This window comes from Rana temporaria, chromosome 12, assembly GCF_905171775.1.
Source record: "Rana temporaria chromosome 12, aRanTem1.1, whole genome shotgun sequence".
In the NCBI taxonomy this organism is placed as follows: domain Eukaryota; kingdom Metazoa; phylum Chordata; class Amphibia; order Anura; family Ranidae; genus Rana; species Rana temporaria.
In genome coordinates, this window is record NC_053500.1 from 84,376,258 (window position 1) to 84,403,016 (window position 26,759).

The 26,759-nt window shown below is 44.9% G+C and overlaps 1 protein-coding gene across 5 annotated transcripts in view; it reads right to left on the bottom strand.

Annotated features, from left to right (window-relative positions):
• The window catches only part of CDK12 (cyclin dependent kinase 12), a 425,890-nt gene that overhangs the window by 224,596 nt on the left and 174,535 nt on the right, over nucleotides 1–26,759 (bottom strand). For all 5 annotated transcript variants that reach the window (XM_040331634.1, XM_040331633.1, XM_040331632.1 and 2 more), the window contains exons 5-7: nucleotides 24,150–24,320; nucleotides 23,872–24,061; nucleotides 23,735–23,791 (exon numbers count right to left, since the gene is read on the bottom strand). In XM_040331634.1, coding sequence (XP_040187568.1) covers nucleotides 23,735–23,791; nucleotides 23,872–24,061; nucleotides 24,150–24,320 — 418 coding nt within the window. The remainder of the gene's footprint in view (nucleotides 1–23,734; nucleotides 23,792–23,871; nucleotides 24,062–24,149; nucleotides 24,321–26,759) is intronic.

The following is a 26,759-nucleotide window of genomic DNA, read 5'->3' on the forward strand; positions in this document are numbered from 1 at the left end:
GGGTTTTAAGTCCATAAATGCGTCCACTAAGAATCTAAGCGCACATACAAAATCTTCAAGGTTCCCGCTCGATTTGTCATCTCCACTAATAGAATCCCTTTCTTTTTTCATGAGGTGAGCAAACAACTTAAAGGAGTTGTAAAGGAAAAAAAATGTTTTCTCAAAAGACTGTTTACAGGGTATAGAGACATAATAGTTAACCGATTCCTTTTAAAAACGATTAAAAATAGATACAAATCAATCATATAATGTACCTGTAGTTTGTTTCGTTTTTGCATGTTATCCTGCCTCTGTGCTGTATAGAGCCATAGAGAAGTGATGGTTTGTTAAACGAAACTAGAAGCTCCCAGTACTGTGGTCCTCAGGAAACAGACAACCAGGAAGTGTCCAGAACAGAGCAGAATTACAGCAACATCAGAGCAAAAAACTAACAATGAGGACATGAAATCAGGACTGCAGTAAGGTAAAGGAAGCTATTTAGCTTAAAAAAAAAATTCCTTTAGTGACCCTTTAAGGCTAGGTTTACCAGAGAGAACAGAAGGTCAGAACGCTGGAGAGTTTGTGGAAAGATGGTTGAAAGCCACATTCCCAGATGCCGAATTCTTTTTTTTTTTTTTTTTTTAATTCTATAGTTTTTATTTTCATTTTGTTTCTTTTCAAAAACAAAAACAAAGAGCAAGAAAGCGATACAGAAAACATAAGAAAAGGACTAGGCACAGTCCTATACATCAACATATATATGGATATTACATTTGTTCTCTCTCTTCAACTTTATTTTCTATTCATAAATTACTTTCCGAAGGAGATTATAATATCTATCTCACTGATAATTTCAGACCATTCCCCTAAGAGAGATATAATAAACAAAAAAACTCACTACTTTTAACTAAATTTCCGACTTCCCCAAGTATTCCATCTCCGCCCTAATTATCCATATATTCTCTATATAATGGACTAATTCCCTCAGTATCCCTGTCACGCTTCCTTCCTCATTTTAAACCCCTCCTTTCCCTCCCCTCTTATCCCCACCTCTAGACCCCCATCTCCACCTCATCTCCTCCTCCGGCCGTGGATATCCATAGACCGGGGAGAAAAAAGAAAGAAAAAAAAAATATATATAACTAGTGTTAAGGCTAGCCTGTGTTTGTAGGAGGAGTCAGAGGGCTATTTATCCCTCCTCCCCTCTAATCTCCGGCGTCGGTGGGATTTCTGGGTATCGCACGTCACTTCCGGTTTTTCGTACAGAGCGTGGCGGCAGCAGCAGCTGCTGCTGGTGTCTCGTGGCGCTCTGATCCAGCTGCCGTAGAGATGACATTTCTGGGGGCGCCCGCTGCCACCCACCCACCATTGGGCTCTCCTCAGAATCCCCAGCGGGCCGGACAGTCTGCACCCCATCCTCCTCCGTCAGCTGAGCGCCGCTCACCCCAACCGCCCCCCCCCGTTTCTCCTGATGCACGCGGGGGGGGGGGGCGCATGACTACCCACCCTCTCATTCCTCCATGGCTGTAGTTGTGGCAGTTCTCTCCAGGGTACCATCGGGGGGACTATTCAGCGAGGCACTGCAAGCTTTGTAGGGGCCGCACGCTTTGTCACTCAGGCTCACGCTGTGTGGGGGGGTCCCTCCGTGCACCCTCCCGCTCCTCCGGGCTTACTCTGAGAGGGAGGGTCATCTGTCCTCCCACTCCTCCGGGCAATCAGGGTGACGTCCACGTGGTACGGGGCTCCATTGAGGCCGCCTGCCTGTTCTCCCGCCCCCCCCCTCTCCAGGTACGCATCGGCTGATCCCTGCTCCTTGCAGGGGGGGCCACCCACTCTTCTGGCCATCCACTGTTGCTGTGCCTATGCAGGCAGCCGGGGGGGGGGGGGTGTTCGCCGTGTGACAGGTTGGGGGGGCTGCTGCTCCCGAGCATGCCATCTATCCATCATGGAGTTAGTGGACACCCTTGGCCCCTGACTACTGAACACCATATTTATATGTCTGTTACACACTTCATATTTCTACCCTCTGAAAGCTGTGTACGTTGGATACACTGGACCCAAAGGCCCGGGGTCACACTAGCAGCATGGGGGGGAGGCTGTCCTCCGCATCTCCAGGGGTCACGCTGGCAGCAGGGGGAAGGGCTTTCCACCCACATTTTCAGGGATCACACTGGCAGAATGGGGGGCTGCCCACCTTTTCTCCTGGGTCACGTTGGCAGCAGGGGAGGGGTTGTCCACCCACTTAGGGGGTCACTTTGGCAGCATGAGGGGGGGGGGGCGGTCCACCCACGGGTCACGCTGGCAGGTTTTCTTGCAATATGCTATTTGTCAGATCCTGTCCCTGCGTTGCAGTCTCTGCATTTTCTGTTGTAGCGTTTCCGCTCCGGCATTTTTGCCCCAGGGTTTTCTGTCATAGCGGTTCTGTCAGCAGTATGTTTTCTGTCATAGCGGTTCTGTTAGCAGTATGTTTTCTGTCATAGCGGTTCTGTCAGCAGCATGTTTTCTGTCCTAGCGGTTCTGTCAGCTGTATGTTTTCTGTCATAGCGGTTCTGTCAGCAGTATGTTTTCTGTCATAGCGGTTCTGTCAGCTGTATGTTTTCTGTCATAGCGGTTCTGTCAGCAGTATGTTTTCTGTCATAGCGGTTCTGTCAGCTGTATGTTTTCTGTCATAGCGGTTCTGACAGCAGTATGTTTTCTGTCATAGCGGTTCTGTCAGCTGTATGTTTTCTGTCATAGCGGTTCTGTCAGCAGTATGTTTTCTGTCATAGCGGTTCTGTCAGCTGTATGTTTTCGGTCATAGCGGTTCTGTCAGCTGTATGTTTTCTGTCATAGCGGTTCTGTCAGCAGTATGTTTTCTGTCACCAGCGTGTTCTGTCGTAGAAGTTTCTGTCACCAGCGTGTTCTGTCATAGCAGTTTCTGTTCGGTCATAGCGGTGCTGTCAGCAGCATGTTTCCTGTCATAGCGTGTACTGTTATAGCGGTTCTGTCAGCAGTATGTTTCTGTCTTAGCGGTAATGTCAGCAGTATGTTTCTGTCATAGCAGTTCTGTCAGCAGCATGTTTTCTGTCATAGCTTGTACTGTCCTAGCGGTTCTGTCAGCAGTATGTTTTCTGTCTTAGCGGTTCTGTCAGCAGTATGTTTTCTGTCATAGCGGTTCTGTCAGTAGTATGTTTCTGTCATAGCAGTTCTGTCAGCAGCGTGTTTTTTGTCGTAACGGGCTGTCTGTATCATGTTTCCTGTCGTAGTGTGTTCTGTCAGCGTCATGTTTCTGTCGTGGCATGTTCTGTCGTAGCGCGATTTGCTATCGCTGCTCTGTCATTAGTATTTCTGTCACAGCAGCTCAGTTCATGGCGTGTTTCTGTCATGGCGTGTTTCTGTCATGGCGTCAGTGTCACGCAGGTTCAGCCCTTACCGGTAGCCGGTTCATCTTCGTCCATTTCCATGTCTCATCATATTTCGTAGGTTTGCTTCCTGGTCCAGCTGGCTAGGGCTCACGTCTCGGGATCTGTCACGTCTTCAGGTCCTTTTCGTGCTGAGGTTATCATTTTATAGATGATGGTTGACCCCAATCTTCTCGCCTGTCACGTCACGTCTTACCATGCATTACGTTTCATTTCACCTGCAGGACTACCCACCACGGTCTGTGGGTACACGGGTCCTCAGTGTTCGGTTGCGCAACAGGTCACTTGTGCTCACTAGTTATTCACCGGGGGGTCGTCAGGTTCATTCACATGCTGGGGTCCCTCCAGGCAACTGCATGTCTTCATGCTTGGGTAGGCAGAGAGGGGCTTGTGTTTCTTTTTGGGGTTCTACTCCAGCGTGGTTCGGTCACATAGCTTGTCGGTGCTATGCAGTCATGGCACACGAACAGCCTTGTAGCTTCATGTGTTTTTCTTTGTCTTGTCATACCATTCTTCCGGGTATAGTTAGCCAGGGTGCGCATCTCAGGATCTGTCACGTCTACAGATCCATACGGGCTGAGGTTTCGTTTTTAAATGATTGTTGACCACAATCTTCTCGCCTGTATACCATACGTCATACATGCACGTTCATTCTTACGCCTATACATCTACCCACCACGGTCTGTGGGTACATCGGCCCTGAGTGTTTCGTTTTTAATTACCTGTCTCTGCGCGGCAGGTTACTCGGGCTCACTTACTGCTTACACTTATCACATAGACTTGGGTGGGATCTGTCAGGTTCATGCACGCGCTGAGGTCTGGTCATTTCTGCTCACGTCTTTGGCCCAGGCAGGTACAGAAGGGGGGGGTGTCTCATGTTTTGTTGTCTGTTGTCTTTTTTCTTCCTGTTTTCCTAGGGTTGGGCGTGCCGCACGTTCGGGGATGACACATTTTGGTACATCCTGGCTGCTCCACGTGGGGGTTTCAGAGCATGGTAGTACTCCGTCACTCGGGTTGGTCCGTACTTGACTTAGCAGAGCGGTAAGTCAACAAGGGGTTTCCTTTTCCGGCCACAGCAGGGTAGGCGGTACGTTTCAGTTTGTGTCCAAATTCCATCCCAGTTACTTCACATACCAGCATGGAGCGTGTTCTGGCCTTTCCTGCAAGGATAATTTTATCAGGGTTCTCGTTCATGAAGTCGTCACTTCTTCTCTGCTCATGGTAGGGGTCTGGGCTGTTCTCTTGTTCATAGGTTGCCGGATCGTCGGGGCAGGTCTGTCAGTCCAGGTTTCCTTGTCCAATTCCCAGCCTGTTCCTAGGTGGGGGGTCACAGTCACTTGGGTAGTTTGTGTCATGCCATGTCTGGTTCTGTCTGTGTATCGTTGCATATCGCTACTGCGTGTTGGCCTCATCCGTCAACATCAGCTACTCCTCTTTCGGGTAGCCGGCTCTCATACCCCCTTCCCTCCTATCAGTTTGTCCTTTTTGGCATCTCTCCCTCTCACGTCCCCTTACCAGGTATAGATAGTTAGGCCAGGGGTTGTGGGTGTTTGACAGGGCTACTGGTCTTGCGTCCTATTGGATGATGTTTGCATTTCACAGGGCTCCTCAGGTCGGCCCTTGTTCCATTCCCCCACGTATCTTCTCGCCATCAGCATTCGTGCCCATGTCTGTGCTTTTGGGAGGGAGGCTTAGTCTATCAGTCATGGGACGGTCGTTTGGTTTCTGGGCAGTTGTGTAAGTGCCAACGGATGGGGGGGTTCCTTCTAATCATCGGTTCTTAGTACGCTGGTTTCTGCTGTAGTCACGGATGCTAGTCGTTCTTTGAGACTGTCCGGGCATGCTTCCCTACCGGACAGATGGTTCATGCCCTTCCACTTTTTCATCACACCTACTTCCGGGTCTTTTTGCCCACTTATAGGCGTACTGTCTGCAAGGCCAATGGCACACCTCAGGCCTGGGTAGTTAGGATGTCGTATTCCTCGGTGAAGACTCTGACTACAAGTGTTAAGGCTAGCCGCAGGCTAGCCTGTGTTTGTAGGAGGAGTCAGAGGGCTATTTATCCCTCCTCCCCTCTAATCTCCGGCGTCGGTGGGATTTCTGGGTACCCACCCACCCGTTCCCCCTTTTTTCAATTTTGTCTTTTTTCATCATTTATTTCTTCACTTCACTTTCACTTCGGGGTATGCCCACTTATAGGCGTACTGTCTGCAAGGCCAATGGCACACCTCAGGCCTGGGTAGTTAGGATGTCGTATTCCTCGGTGAAGACTCTGACTACAATAATAATTATAATAAAGAAAAAAAAAAAAAAAAAAACATACATCGACCCTCCCCCTCCTCCGCTGTCTCCCCCCGAACACAATATAATCTCTCTTCTATTTCCCTTCTTTCTTCCATCTGTTAATCTTTATCCTTATTCCCCTAATAACTTTTTGCCTTCCTCCGATTGTACAAATAAATTCCCAGGGTGCCCATATCATTTTAATTTGCTCTTTCTTATCTATTGTTCTTGGGAGGAGTTTCTCCATTATCCCCATTTTCCTTACTTTTTTCAGCCACATAGATATTGGAGGTGCCATGGAGTCTTTCCATTTTGTTGCGATACAACTTTTTGCCGCATTTATCAAATGATATATCATTGATCCCATATATCCTACCGGAGGAATTTCAGTATGATGTAAAAGGAAAAACGAGGGGTCATCTGGAATCTGGTATTCCGTAAATTCTTGTGTAATTCTCCGTACCGTGCCAGAATTGTCGTATTATTGGACATCCCCAGAATGTATGCAACATTGTCCCTTTCTCCCCACAACCTCTCCAACATCTATCTGACATTTCAGGAAAAAATATATTTAGACGCGCTGGCGTATAATACCATCTTGTTAATATTTTATAATTTAATTCTTGTATTTTCGTACATCTTGAAGATTTTAGTGCTAAATTTATAATATTTTGGCTTTGTATTGGGGAGAAGGTTTCTCCTAAATCCCTCTCCCATTTGACCAGGCTCGACATTCTAAAGTCTTCTGGTGGTGCCGTCAGTAGTGTATACATTTTAGCGACCATATGGGCTAATGGTTCCTTTCCTCCACAGTACTCCTCAAATTTTGTGAGTGCCCGTTTGTACTTTTCTGCACCACCCAGAGTCTCCAGAAAATGTTGTACCTGTCGCGCTTGCCATATCGATATCCCACAACTCCCTCCCCCTTGTACTATTTCTCCTATTGTCATCCACCCACTTTCTCCCAAAAAGTGGGAGGCTTGAAATCTACCATTTTCTTTTAATTTCTTAAATATTTGAGAATCCATGCCTGGCTGAAATTCTGGATTTCCTATTATCGGATAGAGGGGGGAGTTTTTAGTCGAGAAATTTGAGTTATGACATACTTTACTTCTAGTCCATAAAGTTGGGCCTATCGTTGGATGGGTTTTAACTGTAAGGGGTAATGCTGAATAACACCATATTGCCCTATTCAACGGTACAGGGCACATTTGTTGCTCTATAGTGATCCACAATTTATAATCCCCATGTCTACTCCAATCTGCTATCCTTCCCAATTGAACTGCTTGATAATATTTTAGCATATCCGGTGCGGATATTCCTCCAGCCTTCTTGGGCAGGATCAATAGTTTCCTACCGATCCTTGGCCTTTTACTCCCCCATATAAATTTTGTGAATAAAGCCCGGACTTGATTGAAGTACGACATGGGGATCTGAATTGGTAGAGCTTGAAAGAGATAGAGAAATTTTGGCACTACACTCATTTTTAAAATATTAGATCTCCCAAACCAAGAGTGCATTCCTCTACTCCATCCATCTAGCATTGTTCTAACTGTACCCAGTAGTGGTTTAAAGTTTAACTCAAAAATATCCTTTAAATCTGGTGGCATTTGTGTCCCCAAATAATTCAATGCCCTCGTCGTCCACTTAAACTTAAAGCTATATTCTAAACTGTTTTTAATCGACTCCGGGAGAGCGACCCCCATCCCTTCAGATTTACTATAGTTTATTTTGAAATTTGACATCTTCCTGTAAAGTTCTACTTCTTTCATTAAATTTGGAAGGGATATCTGTGGTTTTACCAGGGAGAAGAGCATGTCATCCACGTAAGCCGATACTTTGTATTCCCTTCCTCCTAGTTGAATACCCACTATATCTCTGTTCTGTCGAATCTTATTTAATAGTGGTTCTAACGTCAGGGCGAATAGTAAAGGCGACAGGGGGCAGCCCTGCCTAGTACCATTTGTAATCGCCAGAGGCTCAGAGTATACACCATTCACTTTTACCAAGGCTCTAGGTCCCGCATACACCCCCTCTATCCATTGTGACATCCGTTCTCCCAACCCCATTTGTTTTACTGTTCCCAGCATAAACTCCCAATTCACTCTATCGAATGCTTTCTCTGCGTCTGAATTCAGGAAAACACTCAATATCTTCTTTTTGTTAGCTTGATTTATTAAATTTAACACTTTAATGGTACCATCTCTCGCTTCTCTAGTTGGTACAAACCCAACTTGATCTAAGTGTACCAGTTTTGATAGATAGGGCTGTATGCGGGATGCCAGATGCTGAATTCTCATGTGCATTTATTATTGAGCGAGCACATAGGATACCTGCAAAGCCACCACAACCAGGGGCTCCCAAGGCCATTTTTAGCACGTCTATTCAACTGTAAAGATAGTGATTTCGTTCTGCGAAAAGCTTGACAAAAAGGGGCCTGATAGAATATGAAAAATTGAAAAAACGTAAATATTTCCAGACTTTTCCCTGGGGCTACAAAAACGAGAAAATGGGACTGTATATTCAATGGCATAACCAGCTTGGTTAAGGGTGGAGGATAGAGGGAAGGTTTTGTTTTTTACCTCAGCAGAACAGGCCCATGAATGGCTGTGGATTAATAAAAAGGCACACCATTCAAGGAAGCAGGGAGATGAAAATGCTACGGAACGTTAGACATTGAATACTATCTTTTTGGACTGAGACCACCGCCCCCGCCCCCTCTTTTTAATTTTGTTTCCAAAAAAAATTTGTGTGTGTTTTTATTATATAGGGTTTTTTTTGACACAGTAATACCAAAACTTGCATACGCAATTTATAAAAATGTTTATGCAATCTTGCCCCTTTTTTTTCCCTCACGCTCCTCCCCCCCCCTTTTTGTCTACTTTTTTGGGGGTATATGTATGTGTATGCATGTATATATACGCAAGAATCTTATAGGTATATAGAAATGTATGGCATTGTTTTTACACCGTTTTATCACTTCTGAGTACTTTTTATGATTATATGGGGTATTTAATTTAGTAATGCGCACACTATATACTTAAATGTACTGAGATATTGAGGCACACATTTGTACACATCTGTATTTTTATGGGCACAGGCTGGACAGGCCCAAGAGATTATGTGTACCTATGCACAGTTGCACTTCATGAATCACTTTCTATAAAGAGATCTAGGTGGTGATAGGATGTGGGATGGTAATGTAAATGGAATTAGATTTGATGGTGGTGGGAGAGAGGAGGTGGAGGGGGGCTAGATGCATTCTACAGCTTGGGGAATTAGGGACTTTGATGGTGAATTCCTTGTTTTTAGGTGCTCCTTGGCCACTGGATAGGGGTGGAGGGGAAAGGGGAGAAAGGAAAGTTGCAATCTTTAATTATACAGGCTGGACATCTCACAAATTGCCTGCGACATAGGTAATTTAGGCGACAGGCAAGGCCATTTTTTTCTTTTTTACTCCTTGAAATAGTAAAATGTTATGAAGATACTGGCAATGGGAGGTTTAGAATGGATTTAGAATTGTTACTACTGGATGCAGCGCTACCACCCCACCTGATACAGATAAATGTAAAGGAAGATAGGAACCCGAGTGGATATAGCCCCTAGAGATTACCAAAAAAGAAAAAAAAAAATCACATGAGTGAACAATGTATTTTTATATCATGGAATGTAAGAGTGATGAGATAAACCACTAAGAGAAGCCAGATATTTACAGTCATTGGACAGACCAAGGCAAAAATAACATGTCTGCAGGAAACGCATATGATCAAAGAGAATTTAAAATATTTGAAGCTGTGGGTTAACCATATGTATCACTCATATCATACATCATACTCAAGGGGAGTGTACACGTTGATTCATCGCTCACTGCCATGGGAGTGTAAGTTAAAAATGTGACTGAGGGAAGATACGTATTTATCTATGGAACGTTATACTCTTTACCATTTTGTATAGATGGGAATTTATAACCCACCTCAAGCAGGTATACAGGTATTGAAGGAGGCAGTGGTGTTTCTAGCTCAATACCCTGATGCCTACGTGATGTGCGTGGGAGATTATAATATGCTATTTGACCCAACCCTAGCTAGGCACGGAGGGGTGACCCCCAAGCGGGCGAGTAGAGAATAAGTTAAAAAGGATTATATTGTGAGTTGTTGTACCGGCGCAAAAATCAAAATAAATATTAAATGCTGATATAATTAAAATGTTTAGTCTGCTGCAGTTGTGGTGTACTCCACCGGATGGTGCAGTTGTGTGAAGATTTTTATAGAGTGTTCGTACAATTTGTACTACTGCGCTGACCTTAGAAAGTGAATATATATATATATATATATATATATATATATATATATATATATATATATATATATATATATATATATATATATATATATATATATATATATATATATATATAATTAAACTATGCGTGGCAATCATAAACAAACTGTTAATAAAGCATTATCCCAAAAACATATATTGTGATGTGGTCACATGTATATATGAATGAAACATATATAAATAAAAAAAAAACATTTTTTTCCTTTTGCAAACTCAGAAGCGCATATGCGCTGACAATCAATAGTGTAAATACAAAACTATATATGAAATAGTCCAGTGTACTCGTGCATTAATGCTAAGTCCTCAAAGCGTGCCTCCAGTATGTGCTTTCTGCAGGAATTTGTGCCTTGCTGAAAAAACTTGTGACTTTTCCACCTTAAATGTAAAGTGTCACCACCACCTCCTATTGCGCTATATTCTCACCAGATTCAAAAAGGTAAACTGCATGTAAACATATGATGTACGGTTTCCACTGCTGGTCCCGAACCTCCGCGCTCCAACTCTCTATGGTTTCTTTTTTTTTGCTCCCAGAAAAAGAGAATGCCCATATGGTGTAGTACGTTTTCAACAGTTTTATTCATGAAACATTTAAAAAGCGTATTAAAAAGTGCGGTGCTTAAGGTAAGTTTCTGATCTACTCCAAGCTGTAAAAAACAGCAGGACCCAGGACACTGAGTATGTCCGTGGAAGGCCACCCAATCTCTTCGCAAAAAGAGATGTAGGCCTTCCAGGTGCGATGGTAGATCCTCCTGAAAGAAGACCTCCGTGATTCAGCATGGTTGATAGGACCGAGTCGGAAAGACCCCGGTCTCGTAAAACCTGTCTTTCAATAGCCCTGCCGTGAAAGCCAGCGACTGTAAGCAGGATGAAGTAGGCGACCTGAGACAGAAGGTCCTCCCGCATTAGCAACCGCCAGGGTACATTTGCCACCGGGCGCACGAGAACGGCGTACCAAGGACGCCGAGGCCAATCTGCAGCGATTAGAATCATCGGGATCCCCTCGGCCTTAACGCTACGGAGCTGCAAAGGAAGCAACTTCAATGGGGGAAAGGCATAAAGTAGTCGATACTGACCCCACAGAGCCACCAACGCCGTCAGACGTGTCAGCACAGGGATCACTAGACCTGGCCACGAACTTCAACACCTTGCGGTTGAGACGAGTGGCCAGGAGATCCACGCCCTGTGAGCCCCACCTCCTGCAAGGGAGTTGAAACACCTTTGAGTGCAACGACCAGTCACCCTGGTCTAGCATTTGGCGACTCAGGTAGTCCACTTGCCAGTTTAGACATAAGCCACAGCCGTAGTGTTGTCCGACTGAATCCTGATCGGGCGACTTAGCAACCTCCTTGACCACGAGGAGAGGAAAAGCCCAAACGCCCGGAGTTATAGGACATTGATCGGTAGACAGGATTCCGCTAGAGTCCAGCGACCCTGGGCCAACTGGACCCCCCCAGACGCCTCCCCCCCAACCCGCGAGGGTGGCGTCCGTTGCAAAGACCGTCCACTGCAAGGGAAGAAATGACTACCCGGACCGAAGAACCGGGATCTCAGCCACCAACTCAGAGAGACTGACTAGGTGGCTTACCTGAATCCGACGATCCAGAGACAAAGGAGATTTGTTCCACTTGGACAGTATCCCCTTCAGCAAAACACGTGTGGAACTGGGCATATGGAATCGCCTCGAAGGAGGCTACCATCAGGCTCAGGACTCGCATGCAAAAACGGAGACACAACCATTTGCGTGATGTCAACACCTTCACTGCAGACTGAAGAGTCTGCAATCTCTCCAGGCTAAGAAAGATTTTTGCTTCCAAGGAGTCCAGGTTCAACCCTAGATACCCCAAACGCTGAGTCGGAACTAGGACTGACTTCTGAATGTTTAACACCCACCCGAACTCTAGAAGGATCTGGCTGGCTATAGACCTATCCTCCTCCAATTCTGAGCCAGAAGCTGCTCTCAGGTCATCTAAAGTAGCCCATGATGGCAATGCCTCGCTGTCTCGGCAAGCTAGGATCGGTGCGAGCACCTTGGTGAAAACTCACGGTGCTGACGCTAGACCAAAAGGAAGGGCCACAAACTGATAGTGGTCCTCCTCTATCGCGAAGCGCAGAAACCTCTGGTGACTTGCGCAAATTGGGTCATGCAAGTATGCGTCCTCAATGTCCAAGGACGCCAGAAGGTCCCCTGGATGGAGCGTAGCTACCACTGAACGAAAGGATTCCATGCGGAACTTCCTTACTCTCACAAAGGCATTTAGGGCTTTGAAGTCCAAAATTGGATGGACCCGTCCGTCTTAGGGACCCTAAACAGATTTGAATAAAATCCCTTAAACCTCCCGTCCTGCTGGACGGGTAAAATTACCCCGCAGCTTAGCAAGCCCTGCACTGCCCCTAGCAGGGCAGACCGACGAGTCGGAAGGAGAGGGAGACACGAGGGAAATAATCTGTTCGGTGGATAGGAAAGAACTCTACCTAGTACCCCGAAGAGACCACCTCTCAGACCCACTGGTCAGAGAGCAGGGAGGTTCACCTAGCTGTGAACCTGCAAAGCCGCCCCCCCTACCCATGAGACGGGCAGGGGTAAGGCTACATACATTGGTGGGTTTGGGTGCCGGCGTGTTCGGCTTACACACCCAGGGACGTTTCCGTCCCCCGGCTGAGCCTCTGTCTGCCTGGGAGTATTTACCCATACGCCATGACGGATGAAAAAAAAAACGCTTCTGAGCGGGGAATGAAGGGCGCGGCTCCTTTCCCCTGGGGGACTTAGGGAGGAGAGTGCTCTTACCCCCAGTGACATCCTTAATGTCATCCAGCGAGGTACTAAAAAAACTCCCACCCCTGAAGGGTAAATCAGCAAGTGCTTTTTTGGATGCTTGGTCAACAGACCAGCTTATCTGCCAAAACAGGCGGTGCAAAACCACCGCCGAAACAGAGGCTTTGGACATCAACGATGCTGCATCCCGTGTAGCATCACAGACATATACAATGTCCTTGACCAACCGGTCGGCCAGTCTAACAAATTTGGGAGGGAGCTGGTGCTCCTCCACAGTCTGGTGCAAAACCTTGCCCATTCAGTGAGTGTCTGAGACACCAAGGTTGCGGCCACAACAGGCCACATTGCAGACCCCAGCATGGAAAACATGGAGTAGGTCAGCGCCTCAGACCTCCTAACAGTATGGTCCTTGAAGGCAGGGGTCCCTTCAATAGGGAGAGCAGTCACCACCGTTTTAACCAGGCACCCATGTCTGGAGTGTGGAAGGAAACCGGAGTACCCAGAGGAAACCCACACAGACACAGGGAGAGAACATTCAATCGCCAAGCAGATTGGAGTCGGGGTCCAGAATCCAACCCGTGACTCTCTTGCTGCCAGGTGAGGGAGTTAACCACTACACCACTGTGTTGCCCTGAGGAAAAGTCTTATACAAAAAAAAAATCTCCTCAAAGGGGTACCGAAACCCCAGGCGCTGAGGAACTACAAGGACTTCTACAACCTTATCCATTCCTTATACCTCACGTGTGGTTTGAACTGCATTATTTTTTTCACATTTTATTACTTTTATTAGGCTGGAAAGCATTAGATCGGGGAAAAAATTCACAGATCTTATGCCGACAGCCGCGATCGCGGCTTTGTTTACTTTAGAGATCCCTGGCGTGACGTCATAACTATCAGGGAAATCAGCTATGATTACCAGCATCCCAACACTACAGGACTGCAGAGGCAGACAACACAATGCCTACCGCACCTACACTGAACTGCGGAGCAGGATCAGCAAGAGGCCATAGGCTGGGTGAGGAGCCTAATATGGAACCCAAATTGTGCATCTTCAGTGGTAATGCCATTGTTCTCCTCCCAATGTCCGCACAACCTTGCAACCGTTAGGCAGGGACATGAACTAGATAATCAGCAACAGCAACTGGAGAACTACAGTGCCAGAATATGCATGGATCCAGTATAACGCAGTGCGCTGTGGACCCCCAGTCCTGGGATGCATGGCAGGAGGTGAACATTCAGAGGAGAGCTCAGCTCTGGCTGTCAGTGTATACAGGGAGCTCATGGAATGCATCAGCTCTCAGCTGGATTTGGTCACAGACCCCCAGACAGCACAGTGAAGATTAAGCACTCCCTGGGTGCTTAAGGGTTGAGGGCAGCAGAGTCAGGCTGATCTGTACAGCACTGGCCAAAGTGATAAGCATTGAAACTAAAGCCCGATACACACTGTTCCTCCTGCTTCTTCTCATGAAACTCCTTCTGCCCTCTGTCAGCATCCAGGTCACACGAGGCATGAGTGTAAGGGCGGATGCCCTAAAGCAGGATTGTGGCCGCAGCCTGGACTACGACAATGGCAGCATGAAACAGAGGGCACTGCCCAGAGTTAAAATGGTGGTGCCACATCCCGGACCAGGTGGGCGCAAAGCCACAGCCTCAAGTTGTGGACAGCCCAACCACGTGATGAGCACACCCACGGGATGGCCCAAGCAGACACTCCAAGAAAGAAGAGGAATCGGGAACGTCCCCACCCCTTACCTGTCCGGCAACCCAAGCCCATACAATGGTTATAGGACACAATGGTTACAGGCAACCTCCAAGTGCTCCAGCAAGCCAGGAAGGGAGACGAAAGGCATACAGGCAGCATGCAGTCAGGTACCAACAGACCCCTCTAACGTCAATCAGGGGGCTGGTGCACATAGCCCGGCGTCCCTCCACCTACACCCGACACAGCTGGGATCCAGGAAAACCAGTGGAAAAGGACCCTCAGCCCCATGCTATGCGCCCCAGATGATAGAGGGATTAATAGTAGGGAAAGACCTGGAGGGGCAGACAACTCTGAGGCAGCCCACTCCAGGGGGCACCCGTGACCCGGAAGGGCATCTACTTACTGATCCAGGGAGTTGCGGGTAACACTTTTGAGACAGAACAACCTCACCACCGCAGTGGGGGGCTGTCAGCCAGGGTAAAACTGACACAGACTATAGGTGCCGATCATATCCATGCAAGACATTTAACTCGCTGGCCAGTCCAGGGCGGGGCTTTGTCTATGCAGAGAGGGGAATTATATTAGCCAGGACTGCCCATAGTCGGTGCAGTTTCCTTTTATTCCTAGTGTCCTCCTGTAGGTGGCAAAATAACCCTATGGTCGATAATGGAGGACGCTGTGTCCGTCAATGAACGTAAAAGAAAATGGGATTGTGTTGGTTATTCATGGTCCCAGTCCTGTTAGCTGCAGTTCGACATAAATAGCAGCAAGAGCTGGTTGCAGGGCTGGGCCTGCCAGGATAAAAGGACATTTTTTTATCAGCAGAAACTTTGAGAGAAAGAATATCTTTAATAGGTACAGTGATATGTCTGTTTAAGATACAGACAGAAAGATAAATCAGAGAAATAGCTCACTTTTTTTGCAATGGATAGAGTTCAAGGATTTTTGAGGAAGTGAAAATCCTTTCAGGTTTCCAAGGTTGCAACAATCCCGTTACACTGCTTCTGTGTAGGCATTAGAAAACAGTAAGGGTTGATTGAAGAGTTCTAAGAAAATAACAGATAAAATAATAAACTAGTGAAGCTGGTTTCCTAGAGAAGGAGAGGTCCATCTTCAGACACTAATGAAAAACTGAGAACTTGAGTCGTTGGATAGGTTTATACGTGAAGCAGCAAAGGGGAGCATGTTCTCAAATGCTTGCCAGTGTCCGATCATGGTAGCCTATAGTTTATGAATAAGCTGTATGTGTCCTGTACTGAGCAATTCAGATACGTTTCTTTATCATACATCACGGGACACAGAGCCTAGTAATTACCAAATGGGTTATTTCCACCTTCAGGTGCTGGACACTGGTGTAATCAATTAGACAGGAAGTTTCCTCCCTATATAACCACTCCCATACTTGGAGCACCTCAGTTGGTCCCAGGAGGTGCTCTGGGAGGGATCCATGCTGGATTTAAATAGCCTCCATAAAGACCAGATCCATCCAAAGTGCCATTGAGGCCAAAGTGGATGGTACCTGAGGCCTCGTATCCGAAGCACAAGGTTTTTGCCTGTAATGCCTCTTCAGAGGGCTGGATCCTGGGTTCTAGTACTCTGGTTATATCCACATACCAAAGATTTTCTGGCAGGATGCGGTACAGGTCCAGGGGAGTGGAAACCCTGTCTAGGATCTCAGTCCCTGAAGGTCTGTTGACTTAACCTGCCGTGATGGGTGAACATTGGGTCTGTCTCTGCTCATCATAATCCTGCGGCGGGGATCAGGTAAGTGAAGACAATCCTAGGTAAATACCCTAAGGATTATGTTCCATGAGTAGCTGCATGTCTTATCTGTTATCCGCCACTGGAGGCAGTAAAGAGACAAACCTGGTGATTCACTTACCATGCTCTCCAGGAACGAAAGCTCAGTGTCAGCCAGTCTGTTGAGCGGCTCACTTCCTCCGCTTCAGGCTCTGCCACTGTTTTTTTTTTGGGGGGGGGGGGGTTGTCCCCTCGTAGTCCAAGATTCACAGCGCTCCTTTTGGGGGATCTCTCTCCCCCGCCTCCACCATTTCCCTACGCGGGGCGTGCTTTGAAGCTGGTAGGGATGGTGGAGAGGGGGATGTGGTTGCCACTGCCGCATCCGCGTCGGCTAATAGTGCAGGCGCAGGGCAGGCCCTTCAAAAAAGCCACAGACGTCAGAGCTCTGTAAAGCCAGAGGGACACAGCAGTTTGGGGCACGTAAGCACCTCCTGTGTTGGTTACAAACATACCTAAGACGCCTACTCAGCATCAAGCTGTGAAGATTAGCAGGCATTGTTTTTTTTGCTTGACTAAGTTCAGCTGTTGATGCACATGTGTAAAGTTCCTCAGCTTTTAGCTTAGGACTAGGTCTCCCTGTAGAAAAGGTTCAGGGGCAGGAATTTAAAAGGGCACCAAAGGTATCGCCATCTGAATCTGGTGGCCCTAATCATGCTTGCATGATACCATCCTCCCCTGTAGAGACTAGAGGCTGCAGCACAGGTTAAGCCATCGGCGGTCAGGCATTGCAGCCTTCCCCAACATTGCAACCACTGCATAGCGTATGTCAGTTTCGACTGTTTTTGCATTACATTTGTCATTCTACAAGACGTTAACTGCTATAATCGCAGCACCCTCACAAGAAGCAGAAACCGGGGTGTGCCCCTTGCCCTGCTCTAAATCCTCAGGATAAAAATCCTGAGGATGAAAGTTCACCATCAGAGGACAGGGAACAGGTGCAGAGGTATCAGAAGCCTCACAAGTTTTGGAGTTGCAGATGAAGTCTTTTTCAGAGATTCATACTGCGTAAAACGTACCCTCAGCCTAGACGGCCAAAGTCCATCTCCCCTTGGGGTTTAGAAAAACAAAAATAAACCCATAGGGTTGCTTGTACCTTCCCACTACTGCAAAAATTTCTGCTGGTTGGGTACCTGCATAAGCTGTTTTTTTTTCTTTTAAAAACTCTAGCCGAGGAGTATAGGTTGCTAGAAAAACATCCACAGTATCCTCATCCTGGTGCTGGCTTCAGGCTAGCCAAATGCATAACTGCTGGGATGAACAGTTGCTGGTGCACATTGCTAGCGCACAACAGCTATATGGCATGATTGCGGAAACGCACGTCTGGAGAGGATAACTTCCTCTTTACCAGTCCACATTTTTGCATTAAATACATGAGTTTGGAATGTACAAAAAGCGTGGGGTAAAAACAAGTAGCAGAACATGTTTATTACATAAAGATACAAGTTTCTGTTTGTATGGATTTACATGTTTTTTACATAGTTGCATGAGGATGCTTTGACACATTAAAGTGCTCAAGTCACACAGAGAGGCTTATTTATACAGAAATGCCTAAAATCGCATAAAAATGCTTGATTGCATAAAGATGTTGGATCACACAAGGTTGCATGATCACACAAGTCCTTGATTACCCAAGGATACTTGGTCACAAGAGGCTTGTTTTCACAGAAATGCCTAAAATCGCATAACAATGCTTGATTGCATTAAGATGATGGATCGCACGGGGTGCTTGATCACACAAGAGTCCTTGGTCACACAAGGGTACTTGTCCACACAATAGTGCTTAAAACGCATAAGATGTTTGATTGCATAAAAAATGCTGAATCGCATAAGGATGCACAATCGCCTACATTTTGCATTGTTGCATAATGAGATAATAATGATAGTTTCCTTAATTATACAGGATTCCTTGTGTTTACATAGGAATACGTGTCTGCGTGGGTACATGTTGTGCAATGTTGCATAACATGTCCATAAACACATGCTTGCAAGATGCCCGTTCCATAGCACACGTGCTATATGTATACAGCGCACACTTTATGTTTTGCCTAAAACATATTTGTATGAATTCACATTTCCATTAACGCACGCTTCCATAGAGGCTTGCCTCTAGGGATGGAGGCCAGGCCTGGAAGAGACCACTGCCCAGGGGAAGTGGTCAAGCTCCAAGTGAGCCTTAACAGTCAACATTCTAGGGCTATGGATGGCACGTCTGGCTTAAGGGCCTGGGCGTTTAGGTTGTCAGAGTACAATCCAACAATGCCACACCAGTGATTTACTTTGTTTACCAAGGAGGCACTAGAAGTCATGCAGCCAGAGGGAAGTGAGCCATGTTTTGGCTTGGGTAGAGGAGCTTGTGCCTTGCCTATTGCCTCTACACCCCGACTTTTTTATGACCAAATGCCAGAGAAAGGCGTCCAGGTTCAACAAGAAGTTTGACAGCTATGTGTCAAGGACAAAGGATCCACTCGCATGCGGGACAGATGCGTTGGTGACCTCGTAGATTAGTTGTCACTTGTTTATGCTTTCTCTCCCCCCCCAGTGCTGTGACTACCGTGGCTTCTATGCAACATCAAAGAACTGAAACCAGCCCAATAGCTCCGGCATGACCCAGACGACATTACTGTGCAGGGAACGTAAGGGTGGTAGTAGAGGACCCAGTGTCCCTTACATCTTGTCCAGATCTACTTCGCAAGGGGGTATTCCATCCTGTCTTGCAAACATGGGAATTAATGGTCTGGCTGTTTTAGCCTGTATTCTTGATAGGGGCATTCAGAATCAGCGGCAAATTACCTTGATTCGTACAGGAGACCATGCATCATAGAATTTGGAAGGCCCATGTTCCTGGTGTAAAACCAAGGAGTGGCATCGTTGGAAGCATGTCATATGCAAAATTCTTGCCTTCCTACATTAGGAAAGAAGATGGGGCTAGCCTCAAGTTCCATCAAAGATCCACACCTTGGGCCGATGCACCGTACTTCACTTCATCCTAACAAGGGAATTGGCGTTCTTGGTTGCAGTAACCTCCGCAAGAGAGTTTCAGTATTGGTAGCTTTCTTTGTATAGAGCCATACTTAATTATTCTTAAGGATAGGGTATTGTTAAAGCCTCACCCAGCCTTATTTCCTAGAAGGATCTAGTTTTCATTTAAATCAAGCTGTTTCTTGCCTTCTTTTTTCCAGAACCTTGTTCTGCAGAAGGAAGAGTTATTACTTTTCTCTCAATATAGAAGAGAGCAGTTAAAAATCTATCTGAAGGTTTCAGATATAGGAAACTGATGTTTTGTTGTGCTGTCAGAAGACCCTAGAAATGTGTTGTCAGAAGACCCTAGAAATGTGTAATCACGCAAAGATTTTAACAATGAATAGGACAGAAAAAAGCACTGCCATTTCAGTACAAAACAACCTCAAGGTATTTCACTATGATTTTCAAAAATAAAAAAAAATATCTTTCATGCATTTGTAATAAATGTTCTACCCGTAAAATCTTGTCCTTTTCTGTGTAGCCAATCCATGAATTCCTTAGCTACTGGGACTCACATTCTATGAGGCTCCAATTATTTGTTTACCACTTCAACTTGGTCATCAGACTGTTTGAACTGTCACTGTGTGCCATCTAATTAATTTCCACATCCAACATTGGCGTATGCAATATGACCAAGCTTAGGAAAGAACCTCTACCCTCACTCCACCACCTACCTACCGTGGAGAGTAGTTTTATACCTTAGCAGTAGGGCCAAAACTAATCGATTAATCGACAACTAATCGATTAATTTCCTAATCGATTACCATTTTCATAATCGATTAATCGGGCAGTAACATAATGGGGTTAAAATAACTAAAATTAGTCCTTTATAGTACAAAAGGATCAAATAATCACTACTGTTAAAATTAATATAAAAAATATTTGTACATTCGCTGAATGAAAGAATGTTTGAAATTTTCTCTTGCTTTTAACATTCAGTTTTAAAATGAATGCGATTTTTGGACGAAAACCACATACATGGTCTGAAAATTCCTTTCACCAAGAAGTTTTCTATTTCTAAATTTTCCCATCACTGTGGTTAAAAAAAGAACGTCGATTTGACCCCACTTACGAATAGAAAATCGAACGAACGTTCTTGAAATTAATTGTTTTTGAAGGAAGGCATTGTTGTATGGCCAGCATATACCGTATTTATCGCGGTATTTATCGCGGTATTATACCGCGCTCCCGCGTATACCGCGCACCCCTAAAGTTGCCCTCAAACCTGTGGAAAAAAAGTTTATTTTGTACTTACAGTTTTGGTGTCTTGCGCGGCGTCCATCGGCGGCCTCGTCGGGTCCGGCGTCTTTCTGCGGCTTCGGGTGTCCTCTTCGTCTGGTCCGGCGTCCTTCTGCGGCTTCGGGTGTCCTCTTCGTCGGGTCCGGCGTCCTTCTGCGGCGTCCTCACGTCCTCCCCGCTCGTTTCACACACCGAGTTTGAATACTGCACCGACATATACAGAGCGCAGTACACTCGTGTATTGTCGGCAATGCTCGGCAACTCTCGCGCTGACGTCCTGTACATCCAGGACGTGAGCGCGGAAGGAGCCAAGACTGCCCGACTATACCCGAGTGTACTGTGCTCGGTATATGTCGGCGCAGTATTCAAAACTCGGCGCGGGAAAGCGGGTATTGGCGTATACCGCGCATCCACGATTTTTCCCTGATTTTCAGGGCAAAAAAGTGCGCGGTATACGCCGATAAATACTGTAATATATTATGGTTCTGTTTGAAAATTTGCAAAACAGTCTAACTTTTTTTCTTTAACTAAAAAAATGTGTTCTGAGTCTATTAACCAGATTCACCCTAACCATATAGTTGGTTTTTATTTACCACTTTATAGATATATTGAAGAATAAATTGCCTTTTTTTTAAACTTTACATATTAACTAAAATTATACACCACACTTTAAGGTAATTAACCGATTATTCGAAACAATAAATCGGCCAACTAATCGATTATGAAAATAATCGTTAGTTGCAGCCCTACTTAGCAGCCCAACTACTAAGATCAAAGGTATCTCACTATTTTACAACGTGTTACATGATAAAAATTAATTTATTAAGAATGCAACTATTAAAGCATGGGAACAAGACATGGGTGGGTCTTATACCATGGAGCAATGGCATAAAGCATTACACACTACGTATGCAGCAACTAAGAGTGCCAGTTTGTGGGAGCTTACCCATAAAATATTTCTGCGCTGGTATCTGACACCCTATATAATTTCCAAATTTAGTCCACAGGCTTCCCCACTCTGTTGGAGAAATTGCAGGAGGTATAGGAACATTGCATCATATAATGTGTACGTGCCCAGTGATTAATTCCTTTTGGGCCAAAATATCCAACCTAATCACACAGACCACAGGGTTGTGTATTCCACCATCAGCTGGAATGACAATTCTGTCCTTGGGAATAAAGTCTGTTCCGGCGGATTCAATGGGTCATAGTCACACATTTGTTACTCAGGATCGCCTACACTTACAGAAATAGTGAGACGTCTAATAACTACACCACCTACGAGCTAATGTTTGCATCAACGCAAGTTACCTACCAAACTATGTGTTCAAGATGGAATCAATGGGTTGAATTGTATAAAAAAAGCAGCAAAGTTAAGGGCCAATAATATATTGTGACTGAATCCTACTCAAGTGCTAGAGACTGTAGACTCATCCTCGTTTTCTTCTCTTCTCCCTTTCTTTCTCTCTCTCTCTTTTCTATGAAGTTTTTTTTATCTGTCATCAAATGTGATACTGTTATATTGTTGAGTTTTGTTCTAAGTTTACTACAATAATTAACTAGTTAAACCTTATTTAAAACCACAAACGTCAGGATGATGCAAGTTATACTTATGTACTAATACAACGTGAGTATATAAGTGTATGACATCTATTTTGCGAAGGCGTCGCACCAACATTACATTTATGCCTGGTAACTAAAAAACTAAAATTAAATTCCTGGAATCACAACCTAGGACCTATACGGGTGGGGGGGGGGGGGGGTGTCTCCTTCCCTTTTCGGCACAGTTTGATCCCAGATGGGGTGTGGGGGGGGGGGGGACAATACCTCCTATCTGGCGCTTAAGGTTAAGGTATTACTTATTCAGCTCAATTATATCTGGAATTCTGATAATCATATGCCACTATTCAAATGTTTACTGATAACGTGTCTTATTGTATGATATGACCCGTTTATTTGTATTATATCGTTTTTCTTCTTGTTCTTGTAAAACTTCAATAAAAAACATTGTTAAACAAAAAAAAAAAAAAACAAAGAACCTCTATTGCTGGAAACATTCTAACTTTGCTCTTCACCTTTAACTGCCAGTGAGAGGATTTCCCACTGTTCTTACGAAGTCAAAAGTTTTAACTAAATCTTATAATGCAACATTAAAAAAAAAAAAAAAAAATCTTTATAAATATATACTTTAACCACTTCCCCACCGCTGTAAAGTCATATGATGGCCGCAGGAACCCTTCGTCACTCCGGGCGGCTGTCATGACGTCCTGGGATTCCCTGCATTGTGGAGAGAGCGCGCTCGCCGCATCACTGGAGACATGATGTGCGTGCCCAGCGGCAGCGATGTCCGCCGGGCACCCGCGATTGCTCGTCACAGAGCAGGGACGTGGAACTGTGTGTATAAACAGATCCACGTCCTGTCAGGTGAGAGGAGACCAATCTGTGTGTTCCCATTACAGAGGAACATCGGTCTTCCTCCCCTTGTGAGTCCCCCCCCCCCGTACAGTTAGAAAAACTCCATAGGTAACATTTTTAACCCCTTCATCGCCCCAAGTGTTAACCCCTTCCCTGCCAGTCACGTTTATACAGAAATCAATGCATTTTTATAGCACTTATCGCTGTATAAATGTGAATGGTCCCAAAATGGTGTCAAAAGTGTCATATATGTCCGCCGCAATGTCATAGTCACGCTAAAAATCGCAGATCACGCCATTACTTGTAAAAAAAAAATGCCATAATTCTATCCCTATTATAACTTGTGTGCAATGCTATAAATCTACGCTTAATGCTATTTTTTTTTTTGTCAAAAATTTGTTGAAACTGAGGGAAAAAAACTGTAAAAAAAAATTGGGATATTTATTATAGCAAAAAGTAATAGTGTTTTTTTTTCAAAATTGGCACTCTTGTTTATAGCGCAAAAAATAAAAACCGCAGAGGTGATTCAATACCACTAAAAAAAAGCTTTTATTGTGCGGGGAAAAAAAATTGATCAACATTTATTTGGGTACAACGTCGCACGACCGCACAATTCTCATTCATAGTGTGACAGCGCTGAAAGCTGAAAATTGGCCTGGGCAGAAAGGGGGTGAAAAGGCCCGGTATGGAAGTGGTTAAACTCTAACGTTATTCAGTATTTGTTCACGATGTGCCAACAAAACAAAACCGTACAGAATAACAAATTAAGTTCTCGATTACCTTTCTTCTGAGTTGTATAACCTTGCCAGTCCAAAATCTGCCAGCTTGATCTGCCCACTGTAAAAGGAACACAATGTGAGTTTTTGACCTCTACACACAATCATCGCTCTGAGAAATCATCCCTTACTAATTGTCACCTGTTATTCAGCAGGATATTGGAACACTTGATGTCTCTGTGCAGGAAATTCTTCTTGTGACAGTAATCTAGTCCTTCCATAAGTTGTTTCATAAATGACTTTATGTGGTCTTCTGAAAACTGCACCAGCCCAGACTCTAGGAGACCCATCAGGTCATGGTCCATGTATTCAAACACCAAGTAAAAGGCACCTAACACACAGAAAATCAGTGTTACAACAGAAATCCAGAGCAAATAATGGGTAACCACATGAGGATAGCGATTCTTCTTTAAAGTCACCTCTGTCTTTCTTAAAGTCCAGTGCATCTTGCTTGTCAGTAACAATCTCCTTCATATTGACAACACTGCGATGGATGAGCTGTCGAAGGATTTTTATCTCCCGGATAGCAGTAATAGGGAAGCCCTCCTTTTCGTTATCTAGACGCACTTTCTTTAAGGCCACAAGTTCTCCTGGCAGATTATCATTGAAGATCAAGTTAGACTTTCCTGTCTTCAAGTCTGTTAAATGCAGCAACTACCAATACTATTAATCAATGTGGCAATGGAAAAAAAAAGTGTTATGTATCCTCTCAAAATGGTCAACAATGCACAATAAACTTGTATCAGTTAGGACTCGAATTTTGGACTACTACTATTCAGAACATGCCTTGTAAGGTTTTGATTTATACTACTTTATATGCACTTGACCAACTCATATGATGTTGAGAGAAATTTAAGCTTCTGATCTAACAAAAGTATTATATTTCTTTTGAAGGGCTTTATTTTACTAAAAGAGCAGAGCTACGCATTCAAAAAGCAGAATGTGAATTTACCTGTAAATCCAATATCTTGGGAGTACAGTAAAGGACACAGGGCTTGTAGTCCATGACCAGAAGTTATACGCCGCTACCTTCAGGTGACTGGAAACTGGCAAAAGTGATGCTGGAAATGCCGCCAGTGTACCCTCAAATAACCACCCACTCCATGGGACTCCAGTTTTGTAGCAAGCAATAAGATGCAGTGGACAGAGGAGAGGGACCTGTGTCCCAGTATTGTACTCCAAGATATTGAATTTACAGTTAAGCCAAAATTCACATTATCTCAATTGTACAAGAAAGGACTTTAAGTCATAGAATAGACCAGTGGTCTCCAAACTGCGGCCCTTTCGATTGTCTTTTTCTGGACCTTGGGTCTTTCAATTCCACCGATACAAGGCACTTTTCCTCCCATAGAAAACATAAGGCACCATTCCTTTCACTGACACCCAACAATGGTAATATTCTTATTGAAGCAAAATGTGCCCAAAACTACATACAGTGAGGAAAATAAGTATTTGAACACCCTGCTATTTTGCAAGTTCTCCCACTTGGAAATCATGGAGGGGTCTGAAATTGTCATCGTAGGTGCATGTCCACTGTGAGAGACATAATCAAAAAAAAAAAAAATTCCAGAAATCACAATTTATGATTTTTTAACTATGTATTTGTATGATACAGCTGCAAATAAGTATTTGAACACCTGTCTATCAGCTAGAATTCTGACCCTCAAAGACCTGTTAGTCTGCCTTTAAAATGTCCACCTCCACTCCATTTATTATCCTAAATTAGATGCACCTGTTTGAGGTCATTAGCTGCATAAAGACACCTGTCCACCCCATACAATCAGTAAGAATCCAACTACTAACATGGCCAAGACCAAAGAGCTGTCCAAAGACACTAGAGACAAAATTGTACACCTCCACAAGGCTGGAAAGGGCTACGGGGAAATTGCCAAGCAGCTTGGTGAAAAAAGGTCCACTGTTGGAGCAATCATTAGAAAATGGAAGAAGCTAAAACATGACTGTCAATCTCCCTCGGACTGGGGCTCCATGCAAAATCTCACCTCGTGGGGTCTCAATGATCCTAAGAAAGGTGAGAAATCAGCCCAGGACTACACGGGAGGAGCTGGTCAATGACCTGAAAAGAGCTGGGACCACCGTTTCCAAGGTTACTGTTGGTAATACACTAAGACGTCATGGTTTGAAATCATGCATGGCACGGAAGGTTCCCCTGCTTAAACCAGCACATGTCAAGGCCCGTCTTAAGTTTGCCAATGACCATTTGGATGATCCAGAGGAGTCATGGGAGAAAGTCATGTGGTCAGATGAGACCAAAATAGAACTTTTTGGTCATAATTCCACTAACCGTGTTTGGAGGAAGAAGAATGATGAATACCATCCCAAGAACACCATCCCTACTGTGAAGCATGGGGGTGGTTGCATCATGCTTTGGGGGTGTTTTTCTGCACATGGGACAGGGCGACTGCACTGTATTAAGGAGAGGATGACCGGGGCCATGTATTGCGAGATTTTGGGCAACAACCTCCTTCCCTCAGTTAGAGCTTTGAAGATGGGTCTTCCAACATGACAATGACCTGAAGCACACAGCCAGGATAACCAAGGAGTGGCTCTGTAAGAAGCATATCAAGGTTCTGGCGTGGCCTAGCCAGTCTCCAGACCTAAACCCAATAGAGAATCTTTGGAGGGAGCTCAAACTCCGTGTTTCTCAGCGACAGCCCAGAAACCTGACTGATCTAGAGAAGATCTGTGTGGAGGAGTGGGCCAAAATCCCTCCTCCAGTGTGTGCAAACCTGGTGAAAAACTACAAGAAACGTTTGACCTCTGTAATTGCAAACAAAGGCTACTGTGCCAAATATTAACATTGATTTTCTCAGGTGTTCAAATACTTATTTGCAGCTGTATCATACAAATAAATCGTTAAAAAAATCATACATTGTGATTTCTGGATTTTTTTTTTTTGATTATGTCTCTCACAGTGGACATGCACCTACGATAACAATTTCAGACCCCTCCATGATTTCCAAGTGGGAGAACTTGCAAAATAGCAGGGTGTTCAAATACTTATTTTCATC